The sequence below is a fragment of the Abrus precatorius genome, unplaced genomic scaffold (genome assembly GCF_003935025.1).
Source record: "Abrus precatorius isolate BTA unplaced genomic scaffold, Abrus_2018 Scaffold9, whole genome shotgun sequence".
Lineage (NCBI taxonomy): Eukaryota > Viridiplantae > Streptophyta > Magnoliopsida > Fabales > Fabaceae > Abrus > Abrus precatorius.
In genome coordinates, this window is record NW_020874439.1 from 3,392,836 (window position 1) to 3,411,024 (window position 18,189).

At 29.4% G+C, this 18,189-nt stretch overlaps 1 protein-coding gene and 1 pseudogene across 4 annotated transcripts; both read left to right on the forward strand.

Moving 5' to 3' along the window:
• Positions 1-9,237: 9,237 nt before the first annotated feature.
• Positions 9,238-11,858, forward strand: LOC113848942 (1-aminocyclopropane-1-carboxylate oxidase homolog 1-like). 4 transcript variants are annotated; one of them, XM_027478384.1, is made up of 3 exons: positions 9,238-9,864; positions 10,488-10,809; positions 11,487-11,858. In XM_027478384.1, the coding sequence occupies exons 1-3, from the start codon at positions 9,317-9,319 to the stop codon at positions 11,736-11,738; spliced, it is 1,122 nt and encodes a 373-aa protein (XP_027334185.1). In that variant the 5' UTR covers positions 9,238-9,316; the 3' UTR covers positions 11,739-11,858. The 4 variants fall into 4 exon arrangements, with proteins under 4 accessions (XP_027334185.1, XP_027334187.1, XP_027334186.1 ...); XM_027478386.1 differs by having other exon boundaries at positions 9,263-9,864; positions 10,488-10,815; positions 11,511-11,810; XM_027478385.1 differs by having other exon boundaries at positions 9,263-9,849; positions 11,487-11,810.
• Positions 11,859-13,252: 1,394 nt separating this feature from the next.
• Positions 13,253-15,091, forward strand: LOC113850598 (annotated as a pseudogene).
• The last annotated feature ends 3,098 nt before the right edge of the window (positions 15,092-18,189 follow it).

The window sequence follows — 18,189 nt, forward strand, 5'->3', positions numbered from 1 at the left end:
TTTTTTCAAGGTGCTGTTGTATAAGAGTAACATTTTGTGCATGCTACTAAGAACTCTCTTTTCGTGTTAAAATGTATAAGTAGCGTTATTTTATTATTATTTTTGTGTAAAAATAGAGACTATAAGAGAAATATCCTCACTGGTTTGATGAATTTTGGACTTAAAATAAAATAGTTATGACTTTTCTAAATTAACTGATTCTGAGAAGTGTGTTACTGTGAGTGATAGAAAATGTTTAGGACTTATTCTGGAATATGGAAGCTATAAATTTTTAATTATATTTTTTGATGAAACTAGATGACCAAAGTGAAAGAATGCCATTTGTTTCATGAATTTTGGTGGTGAATCGAATAACTTATAATTTTTCCAATAGGTTGTTGTTAAATTGTGCTATTCTGTGACATGTACTGAGAAATTAAAGCACGAATTGATGTCTGGGAATAGTTTTATTTTGGAAGTATTTTTACATGAACATAGACATGTTAATGAGAATAATCTCACTAGTCACATGTGTTTTGGATGAGAATTGAATTTATTATGAATTTTACAATATGCTGGCTATTTAGTGAAATGATCTGAGAACAGTAGAGGTAAGCTGAAACTTGATTAATTCTTTGGAAGCTTTTGTATTTTGGCTGAAATTTTATATTCCAATAGACATTTAAAAGAAGAAAACCTTGGTGATTTCATGATGTTTGGACTTGTATCGAATTAATTATGAATTTTACAAGTTAGTTCATGAAATCTGAAAAATTTTGATTGTTAGCCATGTCCATGTAATTGATTGTTCTCTTGAAATAGAAATGTTATAATGTGCCTGTTGGACAATCAATGGCTATGATATTATTTGTGTTTATGATTATGAAAGAGGTTGAATACGCCACGGTACAGGCGAGGAGCAAATAGTATTGGTATTTACCATAGGGGATAGGAGAGTGCCCAAGACTTACAGGGGACCAAGTCTAGCTAACTTGTGTCGTAGGCAGTAGAAACTTTGCTAGCCTATCCTGACAGGCACTAGAGCATACCAAGATTGGTTTGAGTGTGGGCTGCTGGTAGTGATCATAAAGTGAGAATTGTGCACTTATGTTCTGTCTCTGGTAAAGGGGGAAAATATACTTATAACACTAGCTGGATTGCAGACACAGAACTCCCAATCTCAACCTAAAATTAAAATGTTGGATTAATTAATTAATTACTCCATGGAGGACTCACAAATAAAAGATACTGAATGATTATTGCTTGATGCTTAAATGTTGTTTTGTTCTTTTAAACATGATTATTGCCTATTAGGTTGTTTATGAATATTTGTACTCACCCCTATCTTTTTCTATGATGTGTCGTATATGGATACAGAATGAATGAAGGTGCACCAATTAATCCTACGCGTACTATGACCTTTAGTATGAGGACTGGAGAGTGGAGTTTCAATGACTCCAACCAAACTATCATATTTCAAGGCTTTATTATCTTAACTATATCTACTGTTAATAATCCATATATTAATCCTACTATTATATAGGGAAAAGATAGAGTGGAGGTCCCTTTTCCTCTCTGCCATAATCCATATATTGATCTCGACTCTCCTCCAGGGAGATTGGATGAATAAGGAAGGAGTCAAGAGGAGAGGAGGAATTTAGTCTATTTATGTATTATGTGTAGTATACTATCCTAGACTGTTAACCTTCCTTGTAATGTTCTATAGTTAAATAATTTTGAGAATAATTTAGACAGTATGTAATATTATATTATGTACTCTAAATATTGTGCTTGAGGACATAAAAATAATAAGCATGTTGATGTGTATATATTTGAAATTGAGTAGTTATTAAACACTTTAATTTATTCCTTATTCACCACAAGAAATGGGATGACATTGAGAAATACTTATTGAAAATAGGGACGTCTTATTTGGACAAGGCAAAATAATTCTATATTGTGGACTTCTTTTGCGATGCTTCGTTGTGCTTCACCTCCTTTTTACAATCATCCTTGATCCATTATTGGCTTGTGTCTTTGGAGGGTAAGTTGAAGTTTTTTAAAGGTTCATAATTCTATAGAACTTTTAAAGATCTTAGAATCTATGACTCTCACGTAGATTTCAATAACAAAAGAAACTTAGTGATCCATTGGAGAGACAATGAGAGCCAATTCTTTAATCTCTCTTTATTCAATCTGCATCTTTGCCTTTCTATTATTTTTCTTACATGTTTTGGTGGTATTGTGTTAAAAAACCTTACTGGTAGAGACAAAATCCTTTTTCCACATGTATACATACTCACTTCCTTCAAGTTGCTTACCATCAATTTTATAGAGTTTAAAAAATTTAACTTATATTTTACACGAGTCATACTAAAATATTAATTAATTTATTTTTTCTAACATTCTCCCACTTAACTCATTTAAAGTTAATGTCTTAATAATTTAATAATCATATCAATCATAATATCCATTAAAAAAGATTTTATATAAATTGGTTTTATCATTAATCATAATCAAGAATATAAAAATAATGAGTCATAGTTGTTATATGTCATTTATATAAATTTTTAATATATTCACTGCTTGAAATTTTTCATGTAGTAAATAAGCATAGTTATATCTTAAAAAATTGTTAATAAAAGTGATAAAATACTTTTTTATTGAAAGAATTAACATCAAAAGGCTCACATATATTAGTGTATACAACTTCAAGAAGTTGAGTAATTCTTATGACTTCTTTCTTTACATATTTTGTTTGTTTACCTTTAATATAATCCACATATATATTTAAATAAGTAAACTATAAATTTGGAAGGATTTTCTTTAAAAATGTATTCCAAATGTTTATGCCACAAATTAGCAGAACACTCATTTACTAAACTACTTTTAGTGTTAGCATTATAATGTAAGGTTATAAGAGTTTCAACATATAAATTATCAATATTTACAAGTACATTTGTATAAATTGAAATTGTTACCTGTAACGCCCCAATTTTGTAATGTTGTTTAAATTATATATATATATATATATATATATATATATATATTCATATGTGTGTTGATTTACTTGATAGTGATGTAAATATATGTTTGTAACCTTATTATGATATAAATTTGTGGCTGGAATTAGACTGAAGGAAAATAGGCTAAGTTCTGGTGCAGGGCATTCTCGCTGCAACGACAGATGTCTCGCTGTAGCGAGAGGACCCTGAGTGAAAGGCATGCGTCTATCGTCTTCTTGCTGTAGCAACAGAGCGATAGTTTGGGATGTATTTCTAGGTGCAATCTCGCTGTAGTGAGATTCTGCAGAAATCAAAGTGCAGTTTCCTCTGAGTTTTTCACTGTAGCGAGAGGACATGTCGTTACAGCGAAAGGACCTCGTTGTAGTGAGAGTGTCGTGATTAGAGAGGTATTTGAAGGGTTATGGTTCGAGGAATGTGTTATTTTTACGTTTTTCCTTCTCTCTTCTACGATTCTCTCGATCCCAGATCCATTCTTTTCGACCGAATCAACTCCAAGGCCGTTTGAGAGCTGGATTGAAGGTTGAAATCACGTTTGGGGCGTTTGTAGGTAAGTTTTAATGACTAGGGTTTCGATTTCTTGCCCCCATTCTCTGTTTTCTTGATTTCTTTAGGTTTTCATGGAGTTTCTCCATGTGTTTAGGCCGAGATCTATGTGGGGAGTACGTCTGAGGTTGAGTTCGAGTGTGGGTCTTCAATCCAGGGTAAGGGGAGACTCTACCGTATCTCATTGTTGTAATTTGTTGTTATTTTGTTGAATATTGCTATGTGACCGAGATAGAAGATAGGGATTGTGTGTTGGATGAAATTGATGTACAATGTGATGTGTGTTGAAATAGTTAGGCCTCGTGGGGGTGATTGTGTGTGATGGAATGCTATTGATTGGTGAATTAATGTTATTGTGAATAAATGAAGGCTATGTGCCGTATGTTATGGCTAAAATATAGGCTGTGTGCTATGTTTAAGTATGAATATTGCGTATGTGAATGAAATACATGTGAATGGGGCGTGTTGGCGCCGTTATAATATGTTGTGAATAGTTCAGTAATACATTGAGGTGTGGAAGATAAGGACGATAGAAATACTTTGGGGAGGAGAGAGTGGTGGTGACACTGTGGAATGGGTGCACCACAGGCCACACACTCTTTTCCTGACTAGACATTTGACCACTACCTTTGTTGGACAACTTGTGACTGCCCACGTGATACTCGTGAGGCGGGGGTAACTGACGATCATCCATAGTAAAATCTGTGATCACAGTGCCACAGTGAACGTGACTGGTATGCTGTGAGTGCCCGGGACTATTGTTTGTTAATTATATATATATATATATAATTATATATATAATTATTTGGTGCCATGAGTGCATCGGTGACAAATTGAAATGAAAATGCTGTTTATGTGTATACTTTGCGTGAATTATAGGCAAGGTGAGACTCTATGATAGTTGTGTATTGAGTAGTGTAGAGTACTCACCATTACATTTATTTTTCAGGTGATCAAGACGATCAGCACCGGACTTAGTGAAGGAATGGACGGACTGCTATAGGACTTAGATTTTATTTTGAAAATGTTGTAATTGAACTAGTTCAGTAGGAGTTATTTGATATTAATTTGTAATCCTTCTCTTATTTTAAAATATCTTATGAAAATTTGATTAGTCGAATTTGTAAAATTATTATTTAATTAAAATTAAATTTAAGGTGTTACATTACCAAACCTAAAAAAGTTTCTAGCAACAACAAATTTAGACAAAGAAACTAAATTTCTAGAAATATTGGTATATAAAAAGTTCCAAACAAGTCTAAATGAAATTTAGGTGAAGGATTAAACAATAAGTCTTGACAACTTCCACTAGAACCTTCACTCTATTTCTTGTGAAGACAAACTTATTTGGGTTTGTGGTTAGGGTTTAAAGGAATACTGCAACATATTAGAAATGTGAATGTACATCTATAATCTATCCACCAAGTATTGTAGGGAACTTCAGTTAAATTTAATTCGAAATATACAAAAATATTATGCTCACATTTCTTTTTAAACCAAGCTTTACATTTTGAGCAATTATCCTCGAAATGTCTAGACTTCCCTTAGAAATAACATTTGTCATCTTTCTTTTGAATTTTAGGAAAGGACTCGCTGATATTTAATAGTCTTTTACCTTTTCTATTTTTCTTATCAACTTTCCCTCCACCTCTCTGCTTATCCACATAATGAATGGAATGGTTCCCTTAATTTTTAAGTCTAGTTTCCTTTTGAACTAACATATGTGCAATTCATGCACATTCTAGTTGTCTTTATGATATTATAGTTTATTTGAAAAGGACTATACTCAGACAATAATGAATTTAGAATAAACTGCACAAGGAAATTTTTATCTACTGTCATTCCAAGATATTTAAGTCTTGTTGTAATATTTATCATCTAATGACATGTTTATGTACAGTATGAGAACCGTCAAACTTAATGGTGGTCAAAATACTCATTAATGTCCTAACAAGAGACTTATGATTAATTTGAGAGCATTCTTCCACAAATTTCAAATTTTTTTTTGCACTCTCAGTTTTGGGAAGAGTAAACTTAATGTTACTTATTATGCACATAAATATCATGGTAATTTTGTTTGACTTTTTTCAAGCCTTAAAATAACCTTTCTCTTCATTAGCAGAAGGTTTTTCAACTTAAAGAGACAAATTAAGATCCCACACCTAAGTATTGAACTTGTTGACTCCAATTAAAGAAATTCAACCCATTAAAAAATAGGAACATTTGTGGCATGCAAATGTAAATATATAAGAATAGACATTGTAATTAACACATGCTTAAAATTAATATTTTGAATCATAAATCAAACATACATTGCATATTCATAAAACAAACAAGTATTTTATGTATATTAATGTCTTCTTTGTGATAATTGTGAGATACACCAATACAAAACATTTTCTTAAGTGATGATGCTAATCAATTTAACTCTATTTAGTAATGAACTATGCATCAATTAAAAATACTTCCTACTTTTGAGTAATTAAATAAGTTAATGCTATGTGTCTTATAATAATGAAAATTTAATATACTTATGTAATAAAAATAATATTTAGCATCCATTATTTTATGGGCAATTGAAATAAAACCATTATTAGTTTAAAAATTAAATTTGACTATAATTAACAAAGTTATTATTCACTTGAATGTTTTTAGATATTTTTTAATATATAAATTTCTTATGTTATGCTTAATTTTCTATAAAAGAAATGATAGAAACAATATCTAATATACTCTTTTTAACATATTCTTATTTATTAATCAAAATTTATAGAGAATTATAAAAGTATGAAAAAAATATTAAATTAAAAGCGAGAAAGAACGAGACACACGTAATTTTTGTAATTTTAATAAGTTTTAATCTTAGAATTATATTAAAAAAAGTGTGTGATTAATATTTATCTTTTCTATAATTATTATTTATAACTACTTTACTCTCACTTAAATAATCTTTTATTACCAAATTCATATATTTTAAAATTTTTAAAATTCTTTGTCTAAACACAACTTAATCGTTAAGCAAATCAAATTAATCCGACCAATAGAAATTAGCCTTTCTCTTCTTTTATTTTCTAGTTTCCTACTTTGTTGTCCATATTCAAATTAATAAATACAATTATTGGTGGTCATCAATCAACGTTTACATGTATTATAGTAATATTTTACAATTCTTCTTGTCAAGATTATTGACTTCTTTGATCGTGAGATTTATTCTATTTTTATTTATTCATTTTTCTTTCTTAACTTTGTAACTTTCTAAGAGGTGGTTTGATTTCTTTTTTTTGGGTTAAATTATACTTTTTTGTGTCTTCTATATTTAGGTAATTAGTTTTTTATTTCACTTTATTTATTTAAGTTTAATTTAATTTTCACTTCAATTTTTTTAAACTTGTTTATTTCAATTTAAGTTAGTACTTTAAATTATTTTTTATATTAAATTTTTTCACTAACTTTACTTTGTCTTTCAATTATTACTGATTTAGAGGATGTTTTGGTATTTATGTAGATATATGTTCAGAGTAAATATGATTAACAATATGAAGATCACAGAGAATAAAAGTGGATTGACAATAGTTATTAGTGTATAGAGGAAAAAAGTAATTGATAAAAATAATTTACAAACAATTAAAGAGATTTTTAATAGCAATTTAAAAGTTTTAAATGATGATTTGATATAAAATACATTGAAAGATGTAAGATAAGAAAAGTTTTTATCCCAAATATTGTTTTAAAAATTTTAATTTAATTAAAAGAAGAAATAAATTTAAAAGATTACTGTATCGTAGAGAAATTAATTTAGAAGGCTAAAAGATAATTAAAAGACTGAAGTAAAACTAAATTAAATAAAAAAAAAATCAAAACGTTGGTTAAACATTTAAAGTACGTTTTAACTTTTTTTTTTCTATTTGTTTTTTAAACTTTTTCAAGCGGTGAACACTTGGGCAATGGTTACAATTAATTTTGGTAGGATTTATGCTACGCTCTCTTACCTGTAAAACAATCATTACTTTTAATTTTATGCTAATAACTAATGTGGTTAATAATTTAGTTAAAAAAATTAATATCTTCTAATATTTAAAATGTAAGATAAATCATAACTATTAATGTAGAAAAGATACAAAATAATTATACAGAATCATATCAAGTATCATTAATAAGCACTTAAAATTGTTAATAAACACTAAATTAACTAACTGTTAAATAATCTGTTATATGTAAATTAAATGAAATTTTTAAACTTACAACAGTGTAATAAGAATTTTTCTATATATATATATATATATATATATATATATATATTACTGCACAAGGATGTAATTACCTCTAATTTTATTGTTGTGTTTTAGTACACTATTTATATTATGTAAAATTAATTTTTTTAATTTTATTTTGTTCTTTAATTGTTATAAAATTTTATACTTTTGATCGATTTCATTAACATGGTGCAATAAAAAATAAAATGTTATTCAGAATTTTAATACGAAAACCTTTTAAATAATTCTATCGTCAATAAATTAAAATAACATTTTATAAAAATATATGAAATAAAAACATTTTTATGTCTTAAAAAAAGTTGTCATAATGAGTGTGCTACTTGTTTCAAGTTGCAAGTGCTCTCCTCCGTGTCCTCGTCATCCAGTGTTCTCACTTTGAATACAACAAAATCTTATCCTTTTCCTTACAATTATTCAAAACTTATCTTTATGGCTGCCATTAAATGATAGAATTTTCTTTAATTTATTGTGAAATTTTTATTATGTAATAATTATTATGAAATTACTTTTTTCTTTTAAGATTTTGAATTACGTTGTTCTCATAACATAATATATAGTTCTCACACAATTAAGTATTTAGAGAGTACTAACTTAATCTACTGTTCCTTGATATTATTTCTCTCTTTGATGTAGTTGATTCTTTAGTATTTTCTCAACTCTTCCTCTTTTAGCTCCTCTCAGATGGTTGAGAAAAAAATTCTTTTCTTACGTTTACCGTGAGCTCACTCAGAAATGAAAGTAAAAAAATAGAAAATGTCGCAAACTCTGTTTGGTAACCGCTCTTTTATTTATACGAAAGAAGAGGGGAGAGTTTCTTTATAATTATATTTATAATTATACCCTCAATGACTCTATATTTTATATTTAACCACTATCATATTAAATCATTAATTAGAGTCATGCTATAAGTTATATAGGCTACTATAATAAAATTATTAAAATAATCTAACATTAAATATATTCAAAATAAATTTTAATTAATGTTTTAAAGATATTATTTAAAAAATATAAATAAATATTTTTTATTAAAATATGTGACAAAACAATCCTTTCGTAATTTTTAATAAAAAATACAATTAAAGATGTTTTACAGTTTAAATATATTTTTAATAAAAATAATTATTAATTTAAAATTAAATATGTATTTAATTTCTCTAACTAATAATTATTTATGAATATTTGTTTTATATTTTAAAAATTATATTTTAATCTTTGTATAAATATTTTATTACAATTTTTGTTATTGTCATTATAACACTGTCAAATAATTGTAACTGAAAGATGCTAAAATTCATATGATTAAAGTGAGTTTTTTTTAAGAATATAAAATATTAATTATAAATACTAAATGTTAACTTAATTTATAAAAGTTGCAAATAAAAATACTGAAATACAAAATACCAGCTTTGACTGTTAGACGTAAAGTTGATGCGCTTTGCAGAAGTAGAAGGACATTATAACTAAAATTCTGGGATCACGACGGTGATAAGGAAAATGGAAATCACTGAAAACAAGGAAGTGTTAGTGACAACAAAGTTTGACTATGATAGAGCAAGTGAACTCAGAGCTTTTGATGACACAAAAGATGGTGTTAAAGGACTTGTTGATGCTGGTGTCACCAAGATCCCTCTCATATTCCATTTCCCACATCCTCTTAATGAATCTGAGAGTGATTCAGCTTCAAATAGCACCAAACTTAGTGTTCCTTCAATAGATCTTGTTGGTATTGATGAAGATCCAAGTCGAAGGAAAATGGTTGTAGAGAAAATTAGAGAAGCATCTGAGACATGGGGTTTCTTTCAAGTCGTTAATCATGGGATACCAGTGAGTGTTCTTGAGGATATGAAGAATGGAGTGCATAGCTTCTATGAGCAAGACCCTGAAGTGAAAAGAGAACTATACACACGTGACCCTTTGAGACCTTTGGTTTATAATAGCAATTTTGATCTTTATAGTTCACCAGCAGCTAATTGGAGAGACACCTTTTACTGCTTCATGGCTCCTCATCCTCCAAAACCACAAGACTTGCCATCAGTGTGCAGGTATTATGTTAGATAGAATCTTAATTTTAGTATTAGAAATGCAACTTGGTACAAATAATCTTTTGGGAAAAGTGTTACAAATAATTTTTTTTAACTGTTTAGCAAAAGGAGTAAATTTTCAGTTGTACTTCTATTGTACCTACTCTTTTGTAGTTATCCTTCCTTAGTTAGCTGTTTTTTCTTATTTATGTTTTAGAAAAAATATAAATTAGAAAAAAAAAAGTTCTTGCTAGGTTTCTTGTTTTAAAGAGAGTGGAGTACCTACACTAGGAGTCCTAAAATATTTTTCAAAAAGAATATATGAGTGGAGACTGGAGAGAGAAAAGTTAATTTTAAGTTTTATAAAAGAGAAATTTGAATTGATTGGTATTGTTTAGCCTTTTACTTCTAGTACAATATCAAGAAATTCAAACCATGGAAAGTTAACAAACTTGGTATTGTACAGAAAGTTATTTCTGTTTATAATTGACCAACTTGCATTTTTGGATATAGTACATTTAATTAAAGAAGACCAACAAATCATGAGATGAAATTCATTCTTTTTACCTTTGGCAACCAGTGCAGATTTTTGTCAATAACAGCTTAGTCTAAAGCATTCATAAATTATGTGTATATGGTTGCAGAGATATACTACTAGAATACACAAAACAAGTGATGAAACTGGGAAGTGTATTGTTTGAGTTATTATCAGAAGCCCTTGGGCTGAATCCAAATCATTTAAATGACATTGGTTGCAATGAGGGACTCCTGGTTGCTTGCCATTGCTATCCTCGTTGTCCAGAACCAGAATTGACTATGGGTGCAACCAAGCATACTGATGATGACTTTTTCACTGTGCTTCTACAAGATCATATTGGTGGCCTCCAAGTTCTTCATGAAAATAGGTGGGTGGATGTATCCCCTGTACCTGGTGCTCTAGTAATCAACATTGGTGATCTTCTACAGGTAAAAGTTTCATGTATTACATGCGTATTTTATATGCAAGTTTGTTTCACATGTACTGGGGACTAGTGTATTTTATATACTTTTCTATTACAGATCTATCTTCTATTGGAAAGGGGTGATTTTGTTGGAAGGGAAAGGAAATTCTCGCTTGTAGTTACTGGGACTCAAATGTTAAATTGATACTGAAAAGGGGAAATCAATATCCATACATTTTAAATAATTTGGAATCATTCCTAAGAGCTTACAAGAAGCTTATGAAGATAACTTATAACTCCTATAACGTATCAAAATGAGCTCATTGTAACTTATTCCAATAAGTTACATGACAAAATTTATGGCTTTAGCTCTCATGAAATAAGAGTTTGTTGAATAAGTACTCAATTCAGATATTTACCCAAACACACCCCGTAATACATTGATATTGGATATCTAAGATAACTACTGAATTTGCTTTGGTGCTATGCACAGTGTCAAAAGAAGTACAGGTTCGATATGGAACAACATTAAATTGCCATGTCTTCCAATAACTGTTTCTCATTTGGAAGAGCTGTGAATTGTGATGCATCAATTTCAAATTGTTTTCCATTTTACAGTCACCTAAAAATTTTCTTGAACAGAAAATTTTACATTTGGCAATGTTCTATTGATTAGCTAATTAACAATGTTCTTGCAAGCAGCTTATAACAAATGACAAATTCAAGAGTGTTGAGCACAGAGTGGTGGCTAACCATGTAGGTCCAAGAGTATCAACTGCAAGTTTTTTTAGCACAAGTCTTCAGCCATCATCAAAACTTTATGGTCCCATTAAGGATTTAGTATCAGAAGATAATCCTCCAAAGTACAGAGAAACTACAGTGCATGACTTTGTTGCATACTCCATCGCAAGAGGCCTTGATGGGACTTCTCGTTTGCAACATTTCAGGATTTGAAACATGTATAAGGGTGCTTTAAAATGTATGTGTGCATAATTCTGAGAACTTAGTCGAATATAATTTGTATTCCAAATCAACAAGAGACTAATACCAAATAATAGAATTTGATTCTATAATCTTTGACCATGTTTCCTTCCCCATGGCTTCTATAGGATGAGAGGCTTGAATTATGCTTCATGTTAATTCAATTTTTTGCTTATTACTGCTGTATGCAGCACCATATATAATATATAGGGATTGCTAACGTCCACCTACCTATTTTTAAGGAGTATTTTACCTTTAATGTATGTTAAGAAAACCGTATTTATATGTAACTGAGGTATATACAGTTTTTTACTCGCCTCTTATTGCAAGAATCCTTAGATTAAGTGACTTGTGGTCTACAGGCAACACTATTTGAATTCAAAGGCCATCACCTTAGAAGGGGTGGCTGGCTGAATTCAAAATCTTCTTGAAAAGAATGTTCCTGATATTTCAATTATACTGATTTAATATAAACTATGGTTGTAAAAGGAAGCCATAAGAAAACTTGCAACTGTATGGACCAGAATTATCAAGGCTCCAAATCCAAGCATCTTCATTTTCATTCTTCAAATGAACAGAACTTAAAAAAGTCATCAATTCTTCAAACAACTATATCCTTCCCATTCAAAAGGGTCTCCTCCATTGTAACTTCCCACTACCAAATGTTGTCCGCCGAAGCTCCCAAATTAGCAACCACATCATTCTAATTTTTTGAAATAGGATAAGATCTATTAAACACACTGCTAAGTTTTTCATTATTCATCCAAACATTATCATGATGAAATAGGAACAATTTTACTTATTTTAAGGCTACAAAGGTCTCTCCACCAGTAAGATGATTCCTTAATTCTTCTATGGCAATTCACAGCACCTGTATCCCCAATCCCATTAAAACCGAAAAGTTCTCTCCGAGACATCTCCATGGCCATTTTCCCATCAAATTGAAGTCGAAAAGTTACAAATCTTTTATTGCTGCCCACCTTCTACAACTTTATGTCAAAAGTTAAGTAAATGAAGAGATATGAATGGTTTTATATTATATCTCTAAGAATAACAGGGGTACATATATGTACTCTTATTCTATGTAGGATGTTTTTTAGTGCAGAGGAGGTTTGATTAAAGATTACTAATAATTGTGGAAGGCTTTCTACTTAAGTAGAAGTAAGTTCAATGGTTAAAGGGCAATGCCATACAAAGTGGAGGAATATTTGTGTTCTTAGTTGAGACTGTTTAAAAAAGAAAGGAATCTTGTTGGTGTCCATTGAGATTCTTAAGCCTTGAAATTTAGTTTGGTTTGACCAAATTACTGCATTCTTTCTTGGTCCCATCATATTACGAAATATCTCTCGTGTCTATTTCATTTGATCTTTTACATCAATATCCATAATGCTTGCCATATAGTAATCCTCAAGTTTGCTTCATTTCTCTTTGGCTGGCTCTTTTGCTCACTCTTCTAGCTCCAAGGCCTCACTACAAGCAGAAGAAAAATGGCAGCAACAAACAAGCCTGACTTAGATTTTTAATTGAGTGAACGCAAAGCATTTGATGAAACAAAAAGCTGGTGTGAAAGGGCTTGTTGATGCAGGTGTTAAGAAGGTCCCTAGCTTATTGCATCACCAACTTGACAAGTATGAGAATGCCTCAAATTCATGCAACACATCCCATGTTATTGCAGTCATAGATCTTCAAGATACTGGAAAACATCCAAGTAAGCGCCAAGCACTTGTTGACATAGTAAATGAAGCAAGAGAGAAACAATGGGTTTCTTTCTAGTAGTGAATTATGGCATCCCGTTGAGTGTTCTCGAGGAGATACAAAGTGGGGTGAGAAGGTTTCATGAGCAAGATAGTGAACTCAAAAAAGAATTCTATGCACAGGATCAACTATGATCTTCTGCATACTATAGCAATTATGATCTCTACAGCTCACCAGCTCTCAATTGGAGGGAAACTGTGTTACTTGTATCCTGATGCTCCTAAACTAGAAGAAATTCCTTGGTATGAAGGTATGTATGTTTATCATATATTTATATTCTCCTTCAACATAGGTTACTGGGGTCAAAATACTCAAATGTAGATACTTGTATTTATTGATATGTTAATGAAAGGCTATGTCAATCTGTGTGTAAGATTGACAAGCCATGAAATGGGGAGTAATATTGAGAAGTTTCTTGCACTTTGTTGATTGGTACACCTTACCAAATACCTTTAGTGGTGAGCTTATGCCTTGAAACCATTGCTAAATTGCCTACATGTTGACTCTTTCTTTTGCTCCTTTGTTTTAGAAATTACTTGAGAAGAGGATGAGAGTGATCAAGGGAAGGGGGTATTTATAGCTAAGTGGGAGAGGTTTAAGGATAAGTTTTTTTACCGAAATCAATGATCTCGTGTGATTATGTATTAGTGAGATAAATCTTATCTGTTGTTGAGAGAGGATGATGTTGAGGTTATTAGATGGGCACATAGACCATAATGCTGATGTGGCAACAAAGAAACTAAGATCATAACTTAGGTGTTGACACCATGATCGCCGTGTCCAAGTTTTATATATTATGAATAGATAAATAAATAATTAGAATATGCCAAAATTGTATCTCCTTTTATTTATATGTAATTTCTTTTGTAGAATACAAATTTCACATTAACTGTATATAATTTGAAATCACCACAGTAAGTTAAAAGATGAAGACTGGCAAATTAAACAATTATATAAGCTAACTAGTAAACAATAAAATAAAATAAAATTGATTAGAAAAAAAAAAAGAAATTGAATTAGCATCTCAATTTTATTTCTGATCAATTGCATGTTCTTGCAGAGATGTACTATTAGAATACGGAAAACACATAATGAAATTAGACTTTGCTGTTTGAGTTGTTATCAGAGGCTTTACTTACATATGGCTTGCGCTGAGGGGACTTTTACTCTGCTAGGAACAAACCTTAATTAAGACTAAAATTGATTCAAACTACAAAGATATAAGAAAGAAATGTTAATTTAAGAATAAGAAAAAGTGATATTTACATAGATTTTATAGTTTTTAATAAATTTTAATTAATAATTAAGATCGTGTTAAAAATATATATATTAAAAAGTACGTTATTAGTATTTTTATTTTTTTTTGCTATTTGTCATTATTATCCTGAATGTCGTCAACCAGAATTGGCTATAAGAATTCCCAAGCATCGTATGATGATTTCTTCACAGTGCTACTCCAAGATCAAAGCTCTATGGGCCAATTAAGGAACTCAACAATCCTCCCAAATATTGGGAAACCAAAGTTGCTGCCTATGAAATCAACCCTAAAACAAAAGGATTACAGAGTTTGAACTGGCAAGTGTAGAAGAAAAAGGATTTGCTCGGAGAAATAATTTAATAGACTTGATGAGTCATTGATGGCACCAAATTTAATTATTGAATAGGCTTGATGATTTGGTGGTTTGGTTACTTATTATATCTACGTTACTATGATATTGAGTTTAGTAGGTAACATTGCATATAAAAGATAAATAAGACAATACAATCATAAAACAAGGGAAAAAGAACAATAGCACCTGGTAGAAGAATTCAACTTAAATGTTTGCTTTCACATATGTAAATTCCACAAGCATAATCCAGTCCCTAGGAATCTGAAAATATAATTATGATAATCAATTAGAGAATAAGATGATAATCAAAGGCATAACAACATATTATAGACTATAATTATAATTCGTATGCAACATGCTATATATAATATATAATATACTATATTTCATAAAGGCATAACCTGAAAACCACAATGCAAAGGATTATAGTAAATCAAATCTCCTAATTAATGTGATGATTATTCCTAATTATAACAGTCGCTAGTTTTGGATGCCAAACAGCTCCAGGAAACTCACAAATATTACACATTCAATCATGGCATTGCAACCAGCACAAATTCTGCAATAAAACACAGTTGTAACAAGAGTCAGGAGATAGAACATAATTAATAAACCAAAAGAAAAATAAAAATGGCGCTCCTAATTCATAATATAAATATTCCTACTAAAGCATTTATATAAATAGCGAATTAATCACCTTCCAAACGCGAAACGCCTAATTGGGTTTGAATTGCAGAATAGCTCTTTTAGCTCCCTTACTTTTCCCACTAAAAAGAAAAGCAAAGATGTCTTTGGAACAAATGTGGGTAAGTGGGTTATCTGTACATAGTAAATAACAAAATCAATTTTTTAGGTAAACGATTTTTTTAACTTTTGCTGAATAAGGATTGAGGAACAGGGAGGAAGAAAGAAAAAAGAAAGAAAAGTGAGGAGGAAAGAACTACCTGCAACAATGGTGGGTTTTGTCTTTTTGATTATGATAAAATATAGAATTGCACACACACTGTTAAAAGGTCTGGAGAAGTCGAAGAAGTAATTACGTTTTAGCAAGCAAAGTGTGATTGTATGAGAAATTGAAAAGTCTTCTTTATTTTTTTTTATTTTTTCAACTGCAAATTACAAGTAAGTATTATAATTTTTATTTTGGGCCCCTTTTAGGTCTGGGCCCTTGGTGATCGCACTCTCAGCCTACCCTCAGAACCGGGCCTGGTCAAAGTACTCATTAATGTCCTAACAAGAAATTTATGAGTAATTTGAGAACATTCTTCCACAAATTTCAAATTTTTTTTTGCACTCTCAGTTTTGGGAAGAGTAAACTTAATGTTACTTATTATGCACATAAATATATAAGAATAGACATTGTAATTAACACATGCTTAAAATTAATATTTTGAATCATAAATCAAACATACATTGCATATTCATAAAACAAACAAGTATTTTATGTATATTAATGTCTCCTTTGTGATAATTGTGAGATACACCAATACAAAACATTTTCTTAAGTGATGATGCTAACCAATTTAACTTTATTTAGTAATGAACTATGCATCAATTAAAAATACTTACTACCTTTGAGTAATTAAATAAGTTAATGCTATGTGTCTTATAATAATGAAAATTTAATATACTTATATAATAAAAATAACATTTAGCATCCATTATTCTATGGGCAATTGAAATAAAACCATTATTAGTTTAAAAATTAAATTTGACTATAATTAACAAAGTTATTATTCACTTGACATGTTTTTAGATATTTTTTAATATATAAATTTCTTATGTTATGCTTAATTTTCTATAAAAGAAATGATAGAAACAATATCTAATATACTCTTTTTAACGTATTCTTATTTATTAATCAAAATTTATAGAAAATTATAAAAGTATGAAAAAATATTAAATTAAAAGCGAGAAAGGACGAGACACACATAATTTTTTAATTTTAATAAATTTTAATCTTAGAATTATATTAAAAAAAGTGTGTGATTAATATTTATCCTTTCTATAATTATTATTTATAACTACTTTACTCTCACTTAAATAATCTTTTATTACCAAATTCATATATTTTAAAATTTTTAAAATTCTTTGTCTAAACACAACTTAATCGTTAATCAAATCAAATTAATCCTACCAATAAAAATTAGCCTTTCTCTTCTTTTCTTTTCTAGTTTCCTACTTTGTTGTCCATATTCAAATTAATAAATACAATTATTGGTGGTCATCAATCAACGTTTATTTTGTTCTTTAATTGTTATAAAATTTTATACTTTTGATCCATTTCATTAACATGGTGCAGTAAAAAATAAAATGTTTTTTGGAATTTTAATACGAAAACCTTTTAAATAATTCCATCGTCAATAAATTAAAATAAAATTTTATAAAAATATATGAAATAAAAACATTTTTATGTCTTAAAAAAAGTCATAATGAGTGTGCTACTTGTTTCAAGTTGCAAGTGCTCTCCTCCTTGTGCTCGTCATCCACACTGTTCTCACTTTGAATACAACAAAATCTTATTCTTTTTCTTGCAATTATTCAAAACTTATCTTTATGGCTGCCTTGAAATGTTAGAATTTTCTTTAATCTATTATAAAATTTATATTATACAATGACTATTATAAAATTACTTTTTTTTTTGAGATCTTGAATTACGTTGCTCTCATAACATAATATATAGTTCTCACATAATTAAAGATTTAGAAAGTATTAACCTGAATCCATTGTTCCTTGATGTTACCTCTTTCTTTAATGTTGTTGATTCCTTAGTATTTTCCCAACTCTTCCTCTTTCAGCTCCTCTATGATAGTTGAGAGAAAGTTCTTTTCTTGTGTAACATCCTCGTTTTTGCTAAACGATTAATTTATTAATATAGTTCTAAGTTAATATATAGTATTCGATTTTTTTGAGAAAAATTGGGATAGAATTAGCATGAGATGCTTTAGACAAAATTGTTAGGTATATTTTTAAGAAATTTTTGGTAATTTTTAATTTTTAAATTTTTAAGTTTCAAAAAGTGTCAATTTATATTGGTTAAAATTGCTATATAATGCTAA

Excerpts from the sequence above, each read along its gene's own strand:
- LOC113848942 (XM_027478384.1), top strand. The coding sequence starts at position 9,317 with ATGGAAATCACTGAAAACAAGGAAGTGTTAGTGACAACAAAGTTTGAC. Across the intron at positions 9,865-10,487 it reads GACTTGCCATCAGTGTGCAG|AGATATACTACTAGAATACA; the intron begins GTATTATGTTAG and ends ATATGGTTGCAG. Across the intron at positions 10,810-11,486 it reads ACATTGGTGATCTTCTACAG|CTTATAACAAATGACAAATT; the intron begins GTAAAAGTTTCA and ends TCTTGCAAGCAG.